Genomic DNA, 23,645 nt, shown 5'->3' on the forward strand with positions numbered 1-23,645 from the left:
GTGGACTTCTGCTTGTCCCCTGGGCGTGGGCATGGACACCTTAGGTGGCAGTGTAGTGCCTCCCAGTGCCCCCTGAGCTCTGTTCCCGGGAGCCTCACATGTTCCCTCTGATCTCCTCCCCGGTACCCTAAGGCAGTGTGCACAGCTTTGCAGGTCAGAAGGCTCAGCTGCAAATAGCCCATATGTGTTACCTCCCACCACAATCGATGCCGGGGAGGTAATGCTGCTGACTCTCACGGTGTCGCCTTGTGCTGTGCGATTTCCTTTCTCTTTCTCTCTGATCACCACTTTCTGTCCTCATCAACTGGTTACGTCTCTGGGGGAACATGGCTCTTAGGGCAAGAGGACTTGGATGACATCTCTCCTCAGCAAAAGGCTTAATACCTATTTCTCTCTCTGAGCGTTGATCTGATATAACTGTGGGTGGTGGTGAGGATGGTGGGTAGGGCTCCAGCCAGGCTCCCACTTTACTCCAAAACCCGTGCTACCCCACCCTCCCTCCAAGTTGGCCATGATGTTGTGGCATTGAGGGGTGACAGGTCAGACCCTCTGGCCCTAATGCTGCCATTTCTGCTTCCTCCAGGTCACCCCACCTGCCTGCAGTTCACCCTGAACATGACCGAGGCTGTCAAGACCTACAAGTGGCAGTGCATAGAGTGCAAATCCTGTATCCTCTGTGGGACCTCGGAGAATGATGTGAGTGTGGGGCTTCCCGCATGGGAGGGAGAAATACAAGGAGCTGGGAGTCCTTCGAGGATTGGAGAGGAAGGCAGGATTCTCATCACTGGACTCCTGGGGAAAATATCCATCAGGACCTCCTTCTTGACTTTTGCCCCGAGGACCCTTGGGACCCTTGTGCTCCAGGGACCTTGGGTACTCTTCGTGCCTGTGGAGAGAGGTGCAGGAAGTGATGGCCAGAGGCTGCCTTGCGGGCCGTTAGCCCTCAAGGGTTCATTGATAGACAATGGTGCCCACTGCTTACGGTCGGGATGTGCTTGGCTCTTTACACCACGTTCTGGAGTGTGTCATCTCACTTGGTCTAAATGTTAAGTATAGTAGATGCAGAATTTAAAAAACCCACATTTTGTTATGGACAATTTCAAATATATACAAAGATAGAGAAAATAGTGAAACTGAGGTACCCCCATGACTAGCTTCAACAATGATCAATACATGTCCAATCCTGTTTTTGTAAATATTGCCACCTCTTTCTCCACGATATTATAGTCCTAGTCATAATATCATTTCACCTGTAAATACCATATGTGTCTAAAAATATAAGGATTTATGTTTTACAGCTTGTGAATATATTTATTTTCAAGTTAAAAAAAGAGATAAGGACTTACTTATTAACAAATATAACTAAAATATTAACAATAATATTTTAAAAAATCAATGATTCCTTAATATAATGAAACATCCAGTCAACATTCCTATTGCCTCAATTGTCTTAAACATTGTGTTAATAATCATAAATTGTTTTAAAACGTTTTTATTTACAATTTATTTGAATTGGGATTCAAATAAGACTCATACATTGCAATTAGTTGATATGTCTTTAAAGTTTCTTAATATATAGGGTTTCCTTCTATTTTGATCTTTTTTCCCTTGATTTTTTTTTGTGTTACGCGGGCCTCTCACTGTTGTGGTCTCTCCCATTGTGGAGCACAGCCTCTGGACGCGCAGGCTTAGCGGCCATGGCTCACGGGCCCAGCCGCTCCGCGGCATGTGGGATCTTCCCGGACCGGGGCACGAACCCGTGTCCCCTGCATCGGCAGGCGGACTCTCAACCACTGCGCCACCAGGGAAGCCCTCCCTTGATGTTTTTGGTTGAAGAAATCAATTTATTTGTTCAATAGAGTTTCCCATGACTGTATTTTACTAACTGCATCCCTGTGGTGGTGTTTGACATCTTCCTCTGTCTCTTGTATTTCTTGTACATTGGTGCTTAGAGCTAGAGGCTTGATCACATCCAGGTTCTCTTTCTTTTTCTCTGTCTCTTTCTTTCTCTGTCTCTAAAATATATAAATAGCAAGACTACTTCATAAATAGTGAGGTATACTTTCATCAGGAGGTATGTAATACCTGGTGTCTCTCTTTTCATGATGGCAGCATCTTTGACTACACTATTTCATTAGGGGTCGCAAATAGTGATATTCTTATTCCATAATTTCTTCTTTGTTTATTAGCTGGAATAATTCTATAAAGAGAAACTTTTCCAACCTCATATTTGGTTACCTTCATGTATAGATTATATAGAAGAGGCAGGATAAATACTAGATTCTTTCCCTTTATTTATCAGTTTTCAAAATAAGGGGTGGATTCAACACGTATTCATGATCAAACCCTCAAGAAAATAGAAATTGTGGGATATTTTCTTAACATGATAAACTTTTTATACCTTAGAACTAAAGCCATTGTCTTATTTAATGGAGAAATAGTAGAGGCATTTCTGCTAAGATCAGGAACCAGGTAAGGATGCCCACTATCTCTATTACTATTCATAATTTTTCTAGAGATATTAGCTAATGCAATTAGACAAGAGAAAACAATAAGTATAAGAATGGCAACAAAGTAGAAAGTTTTTCTCTATTTCATAACTTTAATAGTATATCTGGGCAAGTCTAGAGAATGAATAGTAAAGCTAACTCAAACATTAAAGGTAGCAGGATATAAAATTACCATACAAAAATTAATAGCTTTCATATGCACAAATAATAACCAGTTAGAAGACATTATGATAGAGAAACTCCACTTACAGTAGCAACAAATAAGAAATATTTAGAAATAAACTTAACAGTAAGTATGTAAAACCTAAATAAAGAAAAATTTTAAATGCTTTTGAAAGGCATAGAAATAGATTTGAACAAATGAAAAGACATTGTGTGACCTTGGATAGAATGACTCAACATTGTAAAGATCTCAGTTCTTCCTAAGTTAATTTACAAATTTGATTCAAACCCAATAAAAGCACCAACATGCTTTTTAATGGAACAAGACAAGTGATACTAAAGTTCATATGGAAAAACAAACATGCAAGAATAGCCAAGGAAACACTGAAAGACAACAAATTATGGAGGGAGTCTAGCCCTGCTAGATATTAAAACATACTGTAATGCCTCTGAAACTAAAACAGTATGGACAAAAAGACCAGTGGAATGGAATAGAAAACCCACAAATTGACCCAACTACATATGGACATTTAGTATAAAATAAAGGTTGTATCCAAAATTACTGGATCAAAGATGGACATTTTCATGAACAGTGCTGGGACAACAGGGTAACCATTTGGGAAAAGATAAAATTAGGTCCATATCTCATGTAATATGTAAGAACAGCCTTCAAGTGGACTGGGAATATAAATATAAAAAATAAAACCATACTAGTAATAGAAGAAAACATGGATGAATTTCTCTTTAAATATAAGGAAAGATTTTCTGTGACTCAAAATTCGGAAGGAATAAAAGAAAATGTTGACAAATCTGACCACATAAACATTTGCATAGTAAAAAACACAATAAAGTAAAAAGACAACTGATAAAATGGGAGAAAATATTTGCATCATATACCACAGATAAAGGTGGCAATATATAAAGAACTCTTAAAATTTGAGGAACAAGGGACCATAAACCTGATAGAAAATGTGAAAAAGGTATCAAAAACAGTTCACAAAAGATATAAAAATGACCCTTACATATTTGCAAAAAAAAAGTTTGAATGCACTCATAATTAAAGAAATTAAAATGTAAACAAAACTGAGATATCATTTCTTACCCATAAGAATGGGAAAGAAAAGTATGGCAGTACATTCTGTTAATGAAGCTGTGGGAAAGGTGGCACCGTTATATATTGTCAGTGGGAATACAAAGTGGTACAACCCTTCTGGAGGGAAATTTAGCAATACCTAACACAGCTACTGTGCACTTGACTTTTGACTCAGCTATCTCACCTATAGGAATCTACCCTAAAGATATACCCACAACTCTATGAAAATACATATGCGTAAGGTTATTCATAGTCACACTGTTTATAATTGGAAAATATTGGAAATGACCTAAATGCTTATACACAAAATGGTTGAATAAAGGATGGCACAATGAAGTACTAGGCAGTTGTAAAACAACAACAACACGATGTAGATCTTTATGAATTAATATGGAGCGATTTCCAGAATTTGTTAAATAAAAAAGCACAGTAAAAATGATATCTACAGTAAGCTGCCATTCTTGCAAGAAAGGCATAAGAAAATATACATATATCTATTTACTTGTGTGAAAGAAATACAGGAAGGATAAGCAAAAAACTAAAGAGATTGGTCATCTACAGGGTAGGTGGGAATGGGGTAGAAAGAATGGGGAAATGGGGGTGGGATAGTAGGGATGGGGGGTAACACTTCTCTGAAAATACCTTTTGTATAGCTCTGACTCTTTGAACCAAGGTATTGTTTCACATACCCTCAAGATAAATACTGAAATTCAGCCAGGAGTTGGGGGAAGCGAAAATGGAATATGAACAGTAACAAATGAACTTAACTATAATATAAATAGTAACATGGCCATACTGAAGGGTAGGGAAGGAAAAAATTAACCTAGATAACTTTGGAAAGTAGTATTTGACTGTGTATTTTAAGGCTAAAGACAGAAATGACTATACACATATTATATGCTAGTTAGTAAATTTGTTTCTCACAGGCATGTGAGTTAGTCATTCTGAAACTACTTGATGTGTCTGCAGGTCTGAACTGATACATATATATTGTGAATAATGAGAGCCAGGTTTCCCAATGTCCGAGAAAGAAAAATCAAATAAAGGGGGAAGGCTAGACTGAACCCTGTGGTCCTGGGTTGGAATAGGGGGGTATCAGTATGAATTTATGCTTTTAAATATAATATATTTTGTTTATATATCTATAACTATTTATATGTACACACACATGTGGATAAATACAGAAATAAATATAGATGTGCACCTACACGTACATTTATTTCCTAACTCTGTCGTAAGGGCCTAGAAGCAATGACAACCCAGAAGCAATGAGGACCTATAGCACCCAGATATTGGTTTCTAAATACCATTCTCCAGTAAAAGGAGCCAGGGATTCTTGGAGAAATAGCTGGAGCTGGGAAAATGTAAGAGGAGGCCGGAGCCTCCTGTGGTACTAGAAAGTAAGGAGGTGCTAAAAAATTGGTAAAGGACACAGGAACCAACTTGAAGGAATTCCTAATGGCCCAATCTGGAACAATTTGAGCAACAAAGTAAATAATGATAGTATTGGATTATAACCCAAAGACAAAATAAATATTCATATTAACATTTTAAAAATTGAATAAGTGAATGAATTAATGAATGAATGGGGAAGAGGTAAACTCTTCCTTAGAGCAGGATTACAATTAATAAATGTAGAGGGCAGAGGGAAATCACCAGTAGACAAACATCATGGTATGGTTGTTGTAAGCAAGAGTCATCAATTGATGCTAAAATTAGCAGGCAAAAGTATGATGAGAAGCAGAATATTTGCTTGATCTCAAAGTATCTCCCCTACCCGATTACTTATTAATATGTTACAAAGGGAAAAACCATAACTTTACCGTGGAAAAACTACACTACAGATACTATACTACCTTAACTATAGGATCAGAGTAACATTACTAGTAATAAGATACATTGGTGTCCGTGCCCCCGATAAGGTGCACTGAGAAGATCTCCTCTTATGGAAGAAAGATCAGACAAACTCAGACTGAGTAACATTCTACAAAATCACTGGCCTGGACTCTTCGAAAGTGTCAAAGTCATGAAAGACAAAGAAATCAAGGAACTGTCACAGATTCAGGGCACTAAGAATACCTAACAACTAAATGGAATGTAGGATCCTGAATTGAATCCTGGAGAAAAGGACTTAAGTGGGAAAAAAAGCTGGTGAAATTCAAATGAGGTGAGGTCTGCAGATTAGTCAATAGTGTCATGCTAATGGCAATGGTGATTCCCTGCTTTTCATGATTGTGCTGTGGTAATGTAAGATGTTAACTTTAGGGGAAGCTCAGTAAAGTGTGCGCAGAAACTCTGTATCATTTTTGCAACTTTTCTCTAAGACTAAAATTATTTCAATATAATAAATTAAAAAATGATGGGATGTTTCCCTAGCATCTAACAAAAGTGACAAAGTTTTTAGAAAATAGTATCTATGGACTCGAGGATTTATACATACTTGATTTATTTCAATCCATTACAGTTAAAATTGTCCCATATTTGGGACAGTGTTCCCACTTTTGTTCCAGTGGGAACACAGTTTGGATCCTGAGTCCTTCTGACATGACCTCAGTAGTATTTGTTTTTTTAATATTTATTTATTTTTTGGCTGCGTCAGGTCTGCACACGGGATCTTTTGTTGCAGCGCGCAGGCTCTTTGTTGAGGTACAGGGGCTCCAGAGAGAGCGGGCTCAGTAATTGTGGCATGCAGGCTCAGTTGCCCCGCGGCACGTGGGATCTTAATTCCCCGACCAGGGATCGAACAGGCGTCCTCAGCATTGCAAGATGGATTCTTAACCGCTGGACCACCAGGGAAGTCCCTATCTCAGTAGTATTTGTTTCCTTGCTTTCCAATATGTAACGATACTTACACATTTCATGCTCCAGACCTGGAATCAGCCATTTATCCAATGACTCCTGGTTCCTTTTAGTGGGCAATGGTTTTTAGAAGATATAATATGGGTGATGGGGTGCTAATTTTTACTGCATTAGTCATTGTTTGGGAGCATTTTCAATGGACAGAGCTAGAAAATAGGTTTTGCTTGTTTTAAAGATAAAATACACTGTGAATTTACACTGATACTTCCAATTCATTGCCAGAACTAATTATAGGGTTTTCACTTAACCTTATCACTCTTACATCTGTATTTTCTTTTAACCATGTCAAAATTTTTGCTACTCATTACCAACATAACCACTCATTTGATACACACATAGAATATCAATTCCACTGTTAGCAACACTAATGTGATTGCTGAAAAGAAATATATATATGTATGTATATGTATATGCATATTTGCACTTGTTTTTGTCCTTAAGATATATTTGACTGAGGAGGTACAGTCCAACTACTTGTTTCCAAGTCACTTGGAATAGTTTCTTTCTGTGTGGTTATGCCACCAACTAGTACGTGATTAGATTCATTTGTTTCATTTTTTTTTTTTTTTTTTTAGTGACAGTTACCCTGTGAATTTTGCTTTATGACCATGTAAAATATTTACTGGCTCCAGAGTCAAATTTTTAAAATAAACAGTATGTTCAAAGAAATCTAACTTCTATCCCTACCTCTTTTACACTCTGCTTATAGGACCATTTTAAAAAATTATGGTTTATCTTTCTATTGTGTTAAATGGAAACGTGCGTATGTGCACATGAATCCATAAGAAAGTGGATGCGTTTTCTTAGAAAATGGTAGAAAGATATACCTGTTTTCTTTACTTTGCGTTTTCACTGAATATCCCGGAGGTTACTCCACAGCAATGTATAGACATGATCTTAACTCCTTCCTACAGCTGCATAGCTCTTCATCAGTTTATTCAACCAGTCCTTTATTGATGGACATTTGGGTTGATCCTGGTCTCTGGCTTTACAAATAGTGTTAATGTAGAGGTTTTTTGTTGACTTGGCAGAACCTTAGGGGAGGAATCAAGGAGTGAGGCTGCTCGGGCAATGGGGGGTGCCTCTCACATAGCCAGGGATTTACCCTGCACGTCCCAGAAAGGGATTCCCAGTCTCCTGGAACTGTAGCCATAGGTGAATTCTGGTTCTTGACTACTTGGGAGTAAGATGTCCTGAAATTGTGTTTCTCATGGGGGTCCGCATGGGCTGGGGTTTTTTTGGTGGGTTTGGCTGGCAATTATCTGAGAAGCAAATGGAAAAGAAGAGAATATGGTGCTAGACAATGGTCAACCCATGAAAGAGACATTTAAACCCACAGATGCCTTGGTTTCCCTTTGGGAAAGTCCAATCCAGTATATTCTACCTCCTTGTATTTCTCGTGTCAGCACTAGAGTAGGAGTTATCAGTGTATTTCAGATATTAATAATACTGTTTCTCACAAGTCTCTCCCTGTTTTCTGTCCCTATCCTAACTGGTTTCTCCTTGTATTATCCCTAAATCATATTGTCATTTAGCTTATTTCAGCTCCAACAATAATGGTGTAACTCTTTTGGAATAAACCACACTGTTCTGGTTTTCATCCTCCCTTTCTGACTGCTGTTTCTTAGTCTCTTTCTTCTCTGCCTGGGCCTTAGCTTTGGTGTTCCCCAAGGATCTATTCTTGGCCTTCTCCTCAGTAACTTTTTTGAGTCCTTGATTTTTCAGAAAATTCAACGAAAGCTATGGATTTACCCTTTGCTCAGAAAAATGTACCTCTGTACCTATACACAGAGTTGTGCATATAATTTCTAGGAGTTCACGAACACCCCTCCATGAGCACAAGTTCAAAGACATCTGCTCTCACGTACTCTGGACTTCCCTTCCCAGGACCTCCAGTGCCATCTCATCACCAGTGACTCCCCAGTCCATATCTTACGCCCAGGCCTCTCTCCCGACCTCTAGCTGCCTCCAGGCACCCTCACCAGGTGATCTGTAGACCTACAGATCATGTTCATAGCTGAGGTTGCCTTCTGCCTCCCACAGGTCTGCTCCTCTCCCCACGCCTTAGTGGATGGCTACATCGTTTGGCTTGCCGACCAAGCCACCACCTAGAAGACATCCTTGATTTCTTCCTTATCACTCTCTACATCTAATCAATGACACTCAGATGGAAGCAAGCCCCTTTTCTCTCCCCCAAGCCACAACCCTAGTTCAGGCCACCATCATAAGTTATCTCTTACCTGGACGACTGTAGTAGCCTCCTAAGTGGCCTTCCAGCCTCAAGAACCAATCTCTCTCCACCTGGATATCTTTTCTTATACAGCAGCTAGTGAGATCTTTCTATACTGCAAGGCTGACCATGTTATTCCTCTATTGCTAACTCTTCGGAAGCTTCCCATTGTCCTATTGAAAGGTCTTAGCATGATATAAAAAAAAGATCATTCATGATCTCTCCTGCCCCATTGGCTTGCTCACAGGGGTTTTCAACTTCTATATCTACTTTTTCTAGGATCTCTACACTGGTGAGAGCCAAGGTGAGATTTGATACAGAACTTAACTTTGCAGACATCTTATGAGCCATCAAAGCAGGCCCAAAGGTCACTGAATAGAACAGGGCTGAACCTGGAGAATGGGGACCAGATCACAAACGCTTACTGAGTAGCTACTATGTGCAAGGAAGTTCTGAAGGAGATGCGGAGATGAGTAAGACAAGGTTCTGCCCCAAGGGCCTTGCAGTCTATAAAGGAGTGGACAAAAGAGGCATGTTCCAAATGGACTGGGTGTACATGTCTACCACATGCCAGGCTTTGTAGCATAAAGAAAAGTACAATTAAGTGTCCTAAGGAAGAGAAAGTACTATGAGGATGCAAGAGGGGTCAGAGAAATTCCATTTGACGAAGATTAGTGAAGCTTTGTGGAAGAGAAGTGTTTGAAGACTTGAAGGGTGGGTAGGGAATGGTCCAAAACAGAAGGGGTCAGGCACTGGGAGAGTCTCCAGGCAGAGGGAACTGCAGGAGCCAAGGTGCCTACTGTGTCCTTGGAAGTTAACCACAGCACTGGAGGGGACAGTTCTCACCTGGCTCCAGCCTCCAGCCCCCGAAGAGGCTTTTGAGAGCTGAAAGGTGGCATTGCATTTCTCTAAACTTGCATAATGAAACCCTGAAAAAGTTCTGACGTGTTATGGATGTTACCAGCAAGTATGGTTGCTGCCCGTTGCACAAATGGGAAGAGTGAGGTTGAGAGGAATTCAATTAAAATTTGCAAACATTGAAAGTACTTTCTAGGCACTAGGCAATCATCCTGGAGAACACAGAAATGCATGAAATTAGTTTTCCGCCCTTATGGAGGCAGAATTATTGGCTATGTGAGTTCAGAAGGATAAAGAATCCCTTTCAGCTTGGGTGTGAGGTGGTGGTCTAGGAGGGCTTCTTGGAGGAGCTATGATTTGAGCGGAACTCTTAAGTGGGAGTAGGATGCGCATAGTTTGGGAGACAGAGGGGGAAATTCCAGGTGTGGGCAAAGCACAAGGCATGTTCAAGGGACAGTGAGGACACTAAATGGGGCCTGGAAAGGGGCGTCCAGGGAAGTTGATCAATGGAAATAAGGCAGGCGGAGTAGGTGGGGGCCAGATGTTGGTTCTAAATAATTCAAACTTTCCTCCTCTCCTCCTACTCTGCATTCCACCAGGACCAGCTCCTCTTCTGTGATGACTGTGACCGCGGCTACCACATGTACTGTTTAAATCCCCCAGTGGCTGAGCCCCCAGAAGGTAATGGTGATGAAGTCAACAATAACAACAACAGCTACTTCTACCACTTACTGAGCCCTCACTAATGTGCAGGCCTTGTGCTAAGGGCTTTACGTGTCTTGTCTCATTTAGTTGTCACAACCCTACGGAGCAGGTATGACCACTCCCATTTTACAGATGATGAAACTGAGGCACAGCTCAACCAGCTGACATTTCAACTTGAGGGCCAAGGAGGTGTTTCCCAGACATATGGCTGAGAGGGCGGGGGAGGTGTGAGCTTCTAGAGGAAGTGGTCCAGACCCGGTGATGCTGGTTAAGAGGCACAGCCAAGGAGGGAGGGTCTTCACTGCAGTTCAACCAATCATCTCTGAGCACTTTCTGTTTCCCGAGCAGCTGAGCGACAGACTCAGAACTGGGACTCGGTCTCTGAATCGGGAAAGTCAAACTAAAACAGGGCTTACGAAAAGGTTAGGGTCGAGGGGTGGGGCTTGAGGGTCGGGGGCGGGGCTGCTAGTAATGCCATCTCATTTCTTGTAGGGAGCTGGAGCTGCCACTTATGCTGGGAACTGCTCAAAGAAAAAGCCTCAGCCTTCGGCTGCCAGGCCTAGGGCCCCAGGTCACAGAATGGGGCTTGCCGCCGGAGAGGCTGAAGCAGAGCCCAGTTCAGATCAGATCGAGCCCCTACTCCTGTACTTCCAGACAGACCAACTGTAAGGAACATCAGTAACCACAGAGGGCGTGGACACGTGGAACCGAGGGGGCGAGACATCTGCTTAACTCCTACACACAGGTTTCCGTTCTTCAGCCAGCCCCTCCTGTTTCTGCCAGAAAGATGGTAAACTTTTGAAGAAGGACCCCAGCCACAGCCCTGTGGACCCCCCTCACATTTACCCTAGCACTGCGGCCCTCTCACTGGTTCCCATGTAAGGAGCCACTGGTCCCATTTTGTGACCACCCATCAGTCACTCATGCGTGGTTTGGTGTTTCCTATCTATTGTGTTCCAAGAAATCTTCGCACAGCCTCCCTGCCCCCAGCTTAGCCTCTTCATCCTGAACCCAGCAGAGGAGCAAAGAGCTGTGGAGAAGTTTTTATTTATTACAAGTCCCGCTGGAAACTTCTAGACTCGGAACCTAGAGGCTGTCTAGACGATGGAGCCCTGAAATCCCTCCTTGTTCCTTGGTCCCCGTGAAGAGGAAGAGCTGCTTCCCCAGCAGATATCCAGTGGCATCCACAGCCAGGGCGATCTCTTGATGGGGCTGGGGGTGGGGGGAGGCCCTGAGGGGTGGATGGAAATGTTGTGAAGATAATTCTGAGGCCCCGCCATAGCCAGTCAGTATTTGCTGTCCATCAGGAATGGCCTGGCAAGGCACCGGACCTTCAGAGCCGGGGCATCCTTGAGGAGAGACAGGCCACAGCCTGTGGCAGAGGAAGAGACCTAGACGCTGCCTTCCACTCAGCCTGGGTCTGGAGCTTTCCCTGGTGGGACTCAAGAACCAGGAAGGTGAGTGAAGGCTGCCAGGTCAAGAATCTGAAGGTTGGTCCCAAGGACTGCAGCTCTGAGAAACCCTTCAGTATTGATGTGACACTACGAATTCCTTTTCCCAAGTAATTCCTTCCTTCCACATAGTGTATGTTTGCCATTGTCTACTGAGACCTGACTCTTGAAATTTCAGGATGGGGGAGAAATGATTGTTCCCTAAACAAATAATTGGGGTGATGTGATTATTTATGACCAGGGCGACAATCACACAGAAGCTTCAGCTCGAGGGCTGCTCCTGTCTCCTAAGCTCCCCAGTACATGCTGGACTCTCCTTTTGAGAAGCCAGAGTTGGGGAGGCTCAGTTCCCAGAAGTCTGTGTTGGAAGTCAGCCCTGTGGGCTGGAGCGGACCGGGCTGCCTTTGACTCTCCGCAGCAGTGGCAACAGCAGCAACACACAAAAACTGACACATTTCTGGAAAAATCATTTGCCTAAAGGACAGGTCTCGGTGAGCAGGACCCTGGCGCACGCTCAGCTTCCTTGACATCAGCTCCATCTCTGTGGTCTGGCTGCTTACAACAAAGGCCCAAGTTATTTTTAGTCCTTCAGCTCCTGAAGAAGCCCCTGGAGCCCCAGAGGCTCTGGCCGCTTGGGCTACCTCTGCCGGGCTGCGGCCTTCTCGCCGAGACTTGGCAAGAGCCCTTCTTCCTGGCTAATTGCTCTTGGCCGGCAGACTCGGGGCAGCCTGGCACACAGCCGAACTGTGCTGGTCTCCCCCAGGTCCTCTACGGGGTGACCTGTGGCCAATGACGGGAGTCAGTCTCCTGCAGGAGCCTGTGGCCTTGGAAGGGGTTCCATGCATACATAAGGACCTCGTTTAAAGGGCCTGACCAGATGAGATTTTCATCTTCCTCATGAGATATTTCCTTCCCCCTGCTGGTTGGTGAACCCGTTTTGGATTCCGGAGGCCCAGGGAGGGTCTGGGAAGTTGCTATGTGGTCGCATCGTCCATTTACCCCGGGTGGGTCATATCAGAGGGCCAGATTTCCTCTCCTGACCACTCCGGCTCTCTGTCCTCCCACAAAACCCAAAGTAAGCGTCCTCAAAGCCTGGTTATTGGTTTTGAAAAATCACCTTGATTTAATTTTAGGAAAAAAGTCATCAAAATGTTCTCAAAAGCCACAAATGGCTTAAAAGTTAAAAAAAAAAAAGCAAATCTGAAACCAAAATAGTGACCCTACAAGTGACAGACCCTCTTTGGAGTGTGTGCAAATCTGTTCCCCACCTCAACGCAGATGATGGGGTGGCTCTGTTCTCTCTCCAGCCACACTTGCTGCCACAGAAGCTGAGAGGGTAGGATTGGGTCTCGCAGACCAAGGACGGTGCTGTAACCTTCCACAGGGATGAGGGTGGCCAGGAGTCTGGACCAGACATCAGGAAGGCCCATAGTTCCCTTCCCAGTTTCACTCCCTGAAGGATGGGCCCAACCCCTTCTTCTTTGGAGACCTCAGTTTCCCCGTCTGGAAAATGGGGACAGCAAAGCCAGCTTGTGAGGTGGCACTTGCAGGACACTGCAAGCAAACAGAAGTCATGGTCACATTTATCACCTTCTGTGTTGAGAAAAGGAAAGTGTTGGTCAACAATTGCTCTTTCTTTGAGCCCCAGAGAATGAACTAGAATCACAGGGTGCACATGGATGGTCAGGGTTTTTGTTTTGCCCCTGCCATTGAGTAGCTGTGTGACCTTGGGCAAATCACTTAACATCTCTGAACCTCAGTTTGCCCAGCTGTGAAATGGAGAAAATACTTGTCCTGCCTGTCCCACAGTGACATCAGGAGTCTTAAAAAGCATAATGTTATATAAATCATAAGAGCTGGGCTTGTCAAGTAGGGACCCCAAATGATTTCTACACCCCCTTTCTTGTGTGAGTTAGCCAAGGTTAGACGCCTTCTTGGAATCTCCATTTTGACCAAAGGGGGTTTATGTTTTAAGGAAGAGGCTGCCTGTGGTCAGGGCCACTAGGTCAAGCTGTGACAAGAAAACTGTGACTGAGCATGGATCTGTGGTGGAAGGTGAGAGATCTATCCTGGGGCTGGGGATTTCAGAATGAAGATGCTCCCTTCTATAAGGGCAACACAGCCTAGAATGGGGTGCTAACTTCTGGAGACGGCTATAATTCAGCTCAGTGTAACAGTCACTTAAAAACTTTGGTTTAAAGCCCAGCTCTGTTAGTTTCTAGCTGGTTGACCTCAGGCAAATGACTTAACCTCTCTGAGCCTCATTTCCCACATCTGTGAGGCAGGGAGATATGGCTTCTCTGGCAGGGTTTTTGCGGGGACGAGAGGTAATGCTGCTGAAGGTCCGGGCATGGGCTCTGGCATGGGGAGGGACCCACACCTTGGTAGTTCTGGTCACTGGGTCCAGAGGCCACCACGTGGAGATAATGGTGCTGTTGCCTCACAGCTCAAACCCTGGGAACAGCCAGGGTGCCTTTCTTCTGCTTCACCCCGATGTTGTGGCTCCCGCCGACCAGAGAGGAGGTGAGGCTGCGGGATCCCAACCGGAAGTTGAAACCCTCTGTTTCCTGTGGGTATTTTTGAAACTGCTTTTCGGGCCTGTAGCAAATCCAGTTGGAGGCACTGGCGTGAGGAATTAGAGACAAGGCCCCTGCCAGGAGATTTACCTTCCGGTGGCTTTCCTTCTAAACCCCCCACTGGCTCAGAGCCCCTAAGGCAGGAGCCAGCAGGTCCCAATGAGCCCCTGCTCCTGTCATTGCCCCAGGGTCAGGTAGGGAGCCAGGCAGGCCTAGGAGAGCAGCTGCTTCCCCAGGCTCAGCGCAGGCCGTCTGGGACCACGTAGCCAGCCCGCGGGGGTGGGGAGGGAGGGAGGCCAGAGTCCTTCAGAGCTGGGGAAGATAACAGGTTTTAAGGTTGGGGGAGGGTTTGGGTTTCACGGTGATGGTTGCATGCTACCTGGAGAGTTACACTCATGGTGCATCTTATTTAGTCTTTGTGCTTTGAACACAGCATGATTCCTTTTGGCCCTTCCCTTTAAAAGTTCAGATATTTTAAGGAAGAAAAATTAGAGGATTATTATTACTTTTCCTATGGGGGCAAGTTTAGGAGAGAGATCTATGCTCTCGAAGAAAGATTATGGGCACACTTAGGCTTCCAGACTCAGAGAAGAGGGGCCCCTAGTATCCTCTTTTGAGTCGTGTGTAGGGGGTTGGTGGGGAGCGCTGAGGACCACCCACCTTCCCTGCCCCTCAGGTGGTTCTCAGACTGAATGCAGGTGCTGGGACGGCAGCCTCCCTTCCTCTCTCGCTCCCCGACCCCCCAGCCTCTCCCCTGCTGCCCACCGTGGGCCCCTCCTTAGGGTGTGCCCGTGCCCAACCCAAGGGAGATGTGGCTCCCGGGGGACCAGAGCCGCGCTCACACTCCCAGTGAGGATGCCCTGACCACCACGCCTGCCTCCTTTTCAGAGCTGGGCACCGCTGTCACCTGTGGTACGTTCCCATCCCTGGAGATGGGGGAGGAAGGGGCGGCCCTGAGGGAGGAGTGGGGAAGGTCAAAGATCTTTCAAGTAAGGTAAAGAGAAGTGAAGAGAAGTAAAAGGAGGGGGACCTGAGGAGGGGGCCAGAGACCCGGTTTCCACTCACAAAGAAGTCCTGCACCTAAATAACTAGAGGGCATGGAAAGGAAGAGTTATTATAACCCCACCCCTCTCCCCGCCCTTTTCTTTCCTCAGGCCTGAGATCCTGGCAACGTGCTTTTCTTTTTTTCCCCCAAAGGCCCAGCCTTTGTCAGTTCTGGACACCAGGACAGCTCTTCCTTTTTCAAGGCCCCCTGGCCTCTGGCTCCCCGTTGGTTGGGGGGCTTCAGAGGGCAAAGCAGGCAGGAGTGGTGCCCCTCACCCAGCTGGAGGTGGGAGGTACAGAGGGTCTTCCGGTCGATGTGGATTTTCCCAACCCCACAGAAAAAGTGTCCTTCGAACTTAGTGAGATAAGCTGTTGAGGTCCTCCTGGTCTGCATGGAAGGACGGGGCTTGGTGGGCAAAGAGGTGGCAGCAAAGGACGGGCTAGATCACGGCCTGCAACCCTGGGAACAGAGGATTTCTAGGCGCTGCTTCCAGAGGGGTCGGGCCTGGGAGGCCCTCCCCATCCAGTCCCCGAGTCCAGGATGCCAGCATCTGGGACACCAAGAGAGGGGGCACCTGGCCGGTCCTCCCCACCGCCCGGCAAAGTGGATGGGGTTCCTCCTACCCCTGCTGTGTGCTCCCCTTTTTGCGATCTTACCCCACCCCCACCCCCAAAGGATGCGGTTGGATTCCTCTGGATGTCAGGTGAGGAATGGGGAAGTGGTGGGAAGCACAGATACTTTCATTTGCCTCAGGCCTACAAGCCTCCCCACCTGGGCCCACAGCCCTGCTGGCTTCCTTGGGTCTCACTGGTCAGTGGTCAGAGGTGGGCTCTGCAGCTGTCAGGGGGTTGAGTTCCTGAACATTCCAGGGCTTGGGGGTCTGGTTATGATTCTCTGCAGCCACCAGCCCTGGGCGGGGCAGTGGGGGGGAGAAACAGCAGAACAGATGGGTTAGTTCAGGGCCTTTGAGGCAGCTAGAGCGGGGCTTTGACCCTGGGGAGCTGGGTCCCTTTCTAAGGAGGTGGGACAGCTGAGGTAATTGTTCTGAGAGGGAGGCCAGAGGGAGAGGAAGATGTCCCTGGGTGCTGCCTGCCCGGGTGCCCTGGCTGTGAGAGCAGGGACGCCCCCTGAGCCTCTCAGCAGCGGCTCCTGGGAAGCGTTGGCTGCATGGCGCCTTCCCCAGGCTGCTGGGAAGAGAGGCCCAGGGAGCGCCTGCAGGGGACTGGGACTGGAAGGGTCTGGGCCTGCCCAGAAGGAACAGGGGCTCCCTGTGTGAGCGGAAAGCTTCGGAAGGGGCCGGGCTCCCGGAGGAGGCGCTCTGGGCTCTGAGTGAGCCCTGGTCGTGTCCCCTCAGATGGCTGAGGGGGCAGGACAGGGGTCAGAGGGCGCAGGGACGCCCCTGCTCACGGCCTGTGTTCCCAGCCCCCTCCCTGTCTTCGCTCCAGTGTTTTGAAAGAGGGTCATTGCAGGCTTTCCCCCTCTTTGGCCCCGCCAAGAGAAGGAAGTATTTGTGCTGATGGTGACATTTCCCAGGCAGGCCAGAGGAAGGCAGGGACCGGGACTGGCGGGCAGCCAGAACCCTCTTTGACAGGAGATACAATGACTAATCCTGACCTCTAGCCCAGGCAGCGAGCAGAGTGGCCATTCAGGATGGTACCAACCCAGTCTGGCAAAAAAGGCTGCTGTGGTGGGGAAATGAAGGGGTAAGTGGTCGCTGTAGGAAATGGGGGGGGAGGTGGGCCCCCAGGACCTCTCTTCTCCCTCAGCAACACGACCCCTCAAGTCTCCAGGTTATCTTCACACTCACTGCATCCCGTTTGCTTGCCTCTCTGCACCCCTGTCATTCCTATCAATGTTATTAATATGGATGATGAGAACAGAGACGTGCACACACACACACACACACACACACACACACACACACACACGCACCCCTCGCATAACGAACTAAAGCGAAACTTATGTGTTGCTCCAGGACAAGAGGGACAACTGCCAGTAACCAGGAGCTGCCAGACAAGATGCTTTCTTTCCCCCGGGTTCTCCCAGGCTGGCTCCCCCAGCTTCTAGCCCCTGCACAACCACAGGGAGTTGAAAAGGGAGCCTCGTGCTTGGAAAACCACTGGCTGCAAGGACTCTCTCATCTCTCCCCTTCACTCTCCCCTGCTTCTTTGGGGAAGATGTTTGGCAGCAGTTGGGAACCTGGAAAAAAAGTCTCGATTCTGCTTTGTCTAAGGGATTGCAAAGATTTTATAGGTAGAACTGGGGCTGTGGGTTTTACTGACGTTGCCCTTTCATGATCATTCCCCACCGAGACCTTGGTTCTCCTCTTTCTTATCCAGCTTTCTCCCTTCCTGCACCTTCCCCCCCCCACCACCACCCCCGTCCCTCCTGCCATGCCGGATGTTGCAGGACTGGGTGGTGGTGGAAAGAAACAGTAGCACAAAAGAAAAAGAAAATAACCCCCCTGCACATTTTCACCACGTAGTTGAAGAGGCCCAAATTAGGTACTAGTAAAAAAGGAAAGGAACACAAATATGTGAGTGAGAGCATGAAAACAGAACAATCCCAGAGCAGAGGAGGTGGGGGCAGGTGGCTGGAGAGAGGCGGGGTAGGGAGGCAGAGTCCTGGCTCACCGATGCATCTGGTCCATGTGGCATTTGGGAAAGCAGAGTCACGCTTTGGCAAGAAATGCTCAGATGCTTAGGGAGCCTTTGTGCCTTGGACCAGGAAAGGGAGTGTGTCCATCCTCGTTGTCCACCCCTCATGTGCCATGCTGGCCCACCCTGGGCATCTTTCCTCCAGAGGAAAATGAACACACTTCTTGCCTGCCATGATTGGTTGCTGGGCAGGCTGGTGCTGGCTAAAACACTTGGCCGGGTATTTCCCCAGATGTGCTGGGGAAATAAAGCACACCTCGGCCCAAAGTTGCTGCTTTTCAGCCCCCAAAATTACACTCCCCCAAGGGACCCTGGTCACCCTGGTGTGCCGTCAGGGGAGGTGTATGTGTATCTGGGTCTCTCTGTTTGGGACCCATGTTCATCAGTAGAGGATGAGGCTTAGGTGTCCAGTTATTCTCACCCTCTGGGGGTTGGGGAGAAGAGAGCAGTTGACCTCAGCCTGGTTGCTTTTAAGTTTCCCAAGCACTGGCTGCCCTTGGAAGACGAGCATCCTTAACATGAACGCGAGTGAGATGATGAAGCCACCTGGGCTGGAGTATGTCACCAGCCAGAGGGACTCTGAGCCTGTGCCTCCAGATGCTGCCTTTCCACTCCTGGGACGGCGGGCAGGCAGGTGCGACTGGCAGGGCCTGATCAGAGGTGGAAAGTGACCCACGCAATGGTCTAGTCCAGTCCCCACTGGAGGAAGCAGAGATGAATAGTGGTGGGACGGGGGCCTCATGCATGGGTTGGGTGGACTCCCATGGAGACCCCAGCCAGGCTGTCTCAGCTGTGCAGCGTTTCTGGCTTGGTGCAGGTGGGTGACACGAAGGCATTTTCAGTAAATCTCCTATGCCCTCCTTTGGCCAGGTGTCCGTCAGATCCGAGTTTCACGCTCCGTTAGACTCCCGTTGTCTGTATTGACAGCACCAGAAATTGGCCATTTGCTCCAGCTCCCGCTTCCTCTGCACATGTCACAGCCAGATTCCAGCTGAAGAAGCCGCACCAAGTTGGCTCTCAGGCTGAGCGCCTGGGCTGGGGGAAGGCACATGTCTGCCCCTGGGTAGGTGTCAGCTCAGAGATGGCCTAAAGCAGCCTGCGCTTTCTCTTGGGGGCAGGCTCTTCCCTGGACGGCACGTGGCTCCTGGCAGGCGGTTTTGGTGATTTCTGTGGAGAGTCCAGGGACACGAGGCTTTCATGATGCTTGGCCGGGAGTCAGAGAACCCGCAATGCATTCTGGAGCTTGATCCATCCATCCATTTGAGAGCCTGTGGGCGAGGCTCTTCCGACTGACCCAGCTCCACCAGTCTCTTTTGCTGGCGGGAGGAGGGAGGGGAAGCCCATCTGACTTGGATCCCAACCAGGCCAGACTGGCAGCACGGCCCCCAGGCAGCTGGCCTTGGACCCTGAGCTCACAGCGCCCGCCCCCCCGCCCCCCCCACCGGCCAAGGCTCCATGAAGGGTGGACATCGCTGGCCCAGTGGGCTGAGCCCTAAGTCGGTCTCCCCTCCACCTCCACTCAAGGTTACTCTCAGGCTGCGAATCCAGTCTGCTCAGACCCCTTCCCAGCCTGATGCTGACCCACTGGACCAATTAGGAAATGGAGGCCTGGGGGAGAGGCTGTCCCATCCACGTCACACAGTCCACCAGCGCGAGAGCCAGAACAAGTCCTCAGACAGGTCTGTGCCTCCCTTCCCAAATGTGTTTAGACTGAGGGCAATTTTAAAACCCGGTTTCGATAACATTCCCCTCTGAGAGCCAAAAAGTGGAACATCTCTGCCAGGAAGCCTAGAGAAATTGATTTTCTTCTCGTAGTTGCCTAAAGCCCCACTGCGTTTCTCCTCAGAGAGAGGCTGGTTCTGGTGGCTTTGGTGGGCTTCCTGGGGTTCCTCTGGGTGGGCTGTGGCCCCTGGGGTAGGAAGGCTGAAGGGGTCCCTCAGGAGGGGATGGCAGGAAGCTGAAGCCTCTGCAGGCTCCGGTTGAGTCAGAGCGTGAGGAACCTGGGAATGGGTCCGTTTAGCTTCCACACTGCCTGTCCCAGCCGGTGAATAGACCGTGGGTGCCTCGCAGACTCAGGAATTTACTGTCCCCAGATTGCTTTGGGCTGTGGTTGGAAAGGGGACCCCTGGAGGAGATGTTCCAATGATCTCCAGTTGCCGAGGATGCATTTATATCTCTAGACCTGCAGATAAGATGCAAATTCGGGGTCATTTCTTGCAGGTGTGGGCACAAGAGAGGAGGCCATTTTCACAGTGTATCCCCGTCATTCCGAAATGCTTTCTTGTCTCTTTCACCGTGCCCATCCCCGCCCCCCCGCCGCCTCAACCCTTTCTAAAACTCTTAGTCATAAAAGAATGGCCAAGAGAGTTGACCTCCAGCAATAGAAATGCCTGCTAACAAGGGTCTTCCTTGTTTGCTCCCTCGAACTCCCTCCCCACTGGACCTTGGGATCCAATACCCCATTTCCTCCCACTGATGAGACAGCTTAGAGTCGTCCAGCCCTGAGCTGCTCGGGTGCTCTGACAGTGTCCAGGGCTGAGGCAGACACAGCTTTCACAAGGTTAGAGAGACGGGCTCCAGACTTAGGGAGCTGTGTGTAATGGTCTGAAGGAGAGATCTCCGTTGGCTCCTGTAAAAAGCCACCACAGTGGGGCTTCCCTGTTGGCGCAGTGGTTGGGAGTCCGCCTGCCGATGTAGGGGGCGCGGGTTCGTGCCCTGGTCCGGGAGGATCCCACATGCTGCGGAGCGGCTGGGCCCGTGAGCCGTGGCCGCTGGGCCTGCGCGTCCGGAGCCTGTGCTCCGTGGCGGGAGAGGCCGCAGCGGTGAGAGGCCCGCGTACCGCCAAAAAAAAAAAAAAAAAAAAGCCACCACAGCAACAGACAAACAAAAGCCCCCATCCCCTGACGATTTCAGGTGATTGTCACCCCCGTAGGTGCGTGTGCTCCACTCTTCTCCTCTGCCTTCCGGGGCTGCTCCTTTCTCCTGTGTGTTAAGTTTCCACTCTTTTGTGGCTCCTGGTGTGAAAAGTGCTGTGACATTTCTGCCCTGTCTGAGGGATGTTTTGAGTCTCTCAGTGTTTCAGTATCGGAGATGAGGCTGTGCCCCGTCTCCCAGTGTCCTGAGAGGACGCGACGGTCCTGTGACTGCCCAGAGAGCGGGTGTACTGTGAGTCTCCGGGAGGATCTGCAGGTTGGAAACAGCCCACATCTGGATTTGGATCCATTGAGGAGGACTTGCCCAGAAGTGGAGTCCACTGCTTCCTTCAGAAGAGGGCTGGCTGGGAGGACTGCCCGTGAACCAGGACCCCTCCCTCTGCCCCCGCCTTCCTCCTGTCCTGACCGGCTTCTGGGAGGGGCGCCTGGGAGATGTCAAGTCCTGTAGCCAAGTTGAAGTGGGCATCGAGCAGCCTTTATCTTGGGGACCCCTGGACCTCCCAGCCCCTCCGTGGAGCCCTTGCACGTCCGCAAAGACTGAGTCGCAGGCCCTGCCCCTTCCTTGCTGTGGTCGTATCCTCGTTCTGTGGTTGGTTAGCCGTGTTGATGACCTACGTAGCGAATCTTTTTGTCTGCAATTTAGAGAATGTGGAAACAAATAAAAGCCTTCAAAACTCCTGGCAACTTTTGGTTATTCTCTCCCCCCCACCCCCCGCCACCCCCATCTTTAAAAATCCATTGCAAATGTACAGAGCCTGTGTGAGTAGAGCCCTTTCATTCTGTGGTGTCCAGTGGGACTACACGTGTGAGCGCATGTGTGCATGTGCGTGTGTGTGAGCACACGTGCGCCTGTGTGTCAGGCTCCAGAGAAACACTGGAGCTTACATGTTTGCAAGGAGACCCGGAAAGCAACACATTCCAGGTCCCAGTGGCTCCTGCGGATGCAATTCTGACCCCGTCAGACACAGGCTCCAGGGAGGCCACGCTCACGGCGGCTTTCGCGGTCACAGCAGGCAGCAGCGCCACGAGCTTCATCTGAGGAGCCCTCTGAGACCAGGGCAGGGCATCCTGAAGAGAAGCCCCCGGAGCTTCTGGGGGAGGTGAGGCCGATGACTCAGAGATGACTCACAGCTGAGGTGGGGACGCGGTGGGGGAAGGAGGGACCTCAGGACCCATCTAGAAGCCCGCTGAGTCATTGCCCCTCCTTCCATTAAAGGCAGTGAGGTGGCTGCCCAGGGTAAGGAGCAAGAGGCTTTGCAGGAGGCATATCCGCCCTGAGAGTCCCCAAGCCTGCTTAGCGACCTCCACAAAGGAACAGCCTCTGGGGGCAGGACTTCTGAACCATGTGGAAGTGGTTTCCGGAGGATGCAAGTTGGGAGTCAGTTTCCCCCACACACATTTAAGGTAAATAAGTAAATAAAGCCTCTACCATGTGCTGGGCACTCAGGATACAGCAGAGAAGCAAGACCCCACTCCCATGGGGCTTACGAACCACACAGGTAATAATAATACGACATCTGATGGACACAGCCCAGGGGGACATCCGGGGAGCCAGGCCACGATCAGGGACTTCTGGTCTCAGTCAGTGCGCTGTTAGTCAGAGTCTGCTCGTGCCTTTTTGAAGACACAGGTGGACATGGCAGCAGGGAAAGACGAGGTCTCTTTCAGTCGCTTTGCTGATTAAATGCTCCATTGTCCTTGAATAAGTCATCGTGTGCCTCCAGGCTTTCCCTTCGAAGCAGAGTGTAGGGCGGTTCTTTCTAGCAGAGGAGCTGTTGATTGTGGCTGCAGACATGGGCTGTCGAGCGGGTCGGTGGGCCTTCTCTGCGGAGGGAGTGATGTGCCCGCCCAGGGGCCAGAGCAGAAAGGCCAGGCCTTCATGCGGTGTGGTGTCAGGTGGGAGCTGGGCTGGCAATGCTGAGTTGCTCATTCCAGCAGCGGGGGGACTCAGGCTTGTGACCAAGTTCAGGCAGGAAAAGGTGGTACAAACACCCACGCACAGGCCTTTCATCCGCATGGGGGGCTGTGATGTTTCTGCTTTGACCCCAGGGAACCAGCTTCGCATCCCAGTCTCAATCCACAGTTGCTGAGAGAGGGCTTCAGGGGAGGCAATGGGTCTTGGGGCCTGGGAAAGTGATCTCACACAGACCAGACACTGATGTGGCTCTAGGGGGTCGCAGGGATGGAGGAGTGAGGGGGAAACCGGAGGGACCCAGATTGTGTTCAAGCAAATTCAGAGCAGAATGGATTTCCTTTGTTCTTTCCTTGGGGAGAGGAAAAAGCATGGGGCGGGGGGACTAAGGACTGACCAGTGGGATAACCCCTCATGTTAGAGAGTCTGAGGGGGTGGCATTGTGACAGAGGTAGTGTGAGCTCCCCCCCTGGGGGAGCAGAAAGGAGTCGGAAGGTCTCAGTCTTGCGTTGTCTCCCTGGGTGACCTTTTGTAGTTACAGGCGCGAGTGCCTATAAAGCCATTCCCAGACTCAGGCAGGCTTGGGTAAGGAGCCAACAGATCAGGTAGGTACCCGTGCAAGCATCCGTGCGTTCTCCTGGCCTGGGTCAGAGG

At 48.8% G+C, this 23,645-nt stretch overlaps 1 protein-coding gene across 1 annotated transcript in view; it reads left to right on the forward strand.

The window, feature by feature from the left end:
- Nucleotides 1–21,751, forward strand: part of DPF3 (double PHD fingers 3) — a 266,033-nt gene extending 244,282 nt beyond the window's left edge. Inside the window, exons 9-11 of the mRNA XM_067731443.1 lie at nt 584–696; nt 10,312–10,393; nt 10,910–21,751. Of these exons, the coding sequence (XP_067587544.1) occupies nt 584–696; nt 10,312–10,393; nt 10,910–10,980 (266 nt within the window). The 3' untranslated portion in view covers nt 10,981–21,751. The remainder of the gene's footprint in view (nt 1–583; nt 697–10,311; nt 10,394–10,909) is intronic.
- The last annotated feature ends 1,894 nt before the right edge of the window (nt 21,752–23,645 follow it).

Source organism: Pseudorca crassidens, chromosome 1 (genome assembly GCF_039906515.1).
Source record: "Pseudorca crassidens isolate mPseCra1 chromosome 1, mPseCra1.hap1, whole genome shotgun sequence".
Taxonomy (NCBI): Eukaryota; Metazoa; Chordata; class Mammalia; order Artiodactyla; family Delphinidae; genus Pseudorca; species Pseudorca crassidens.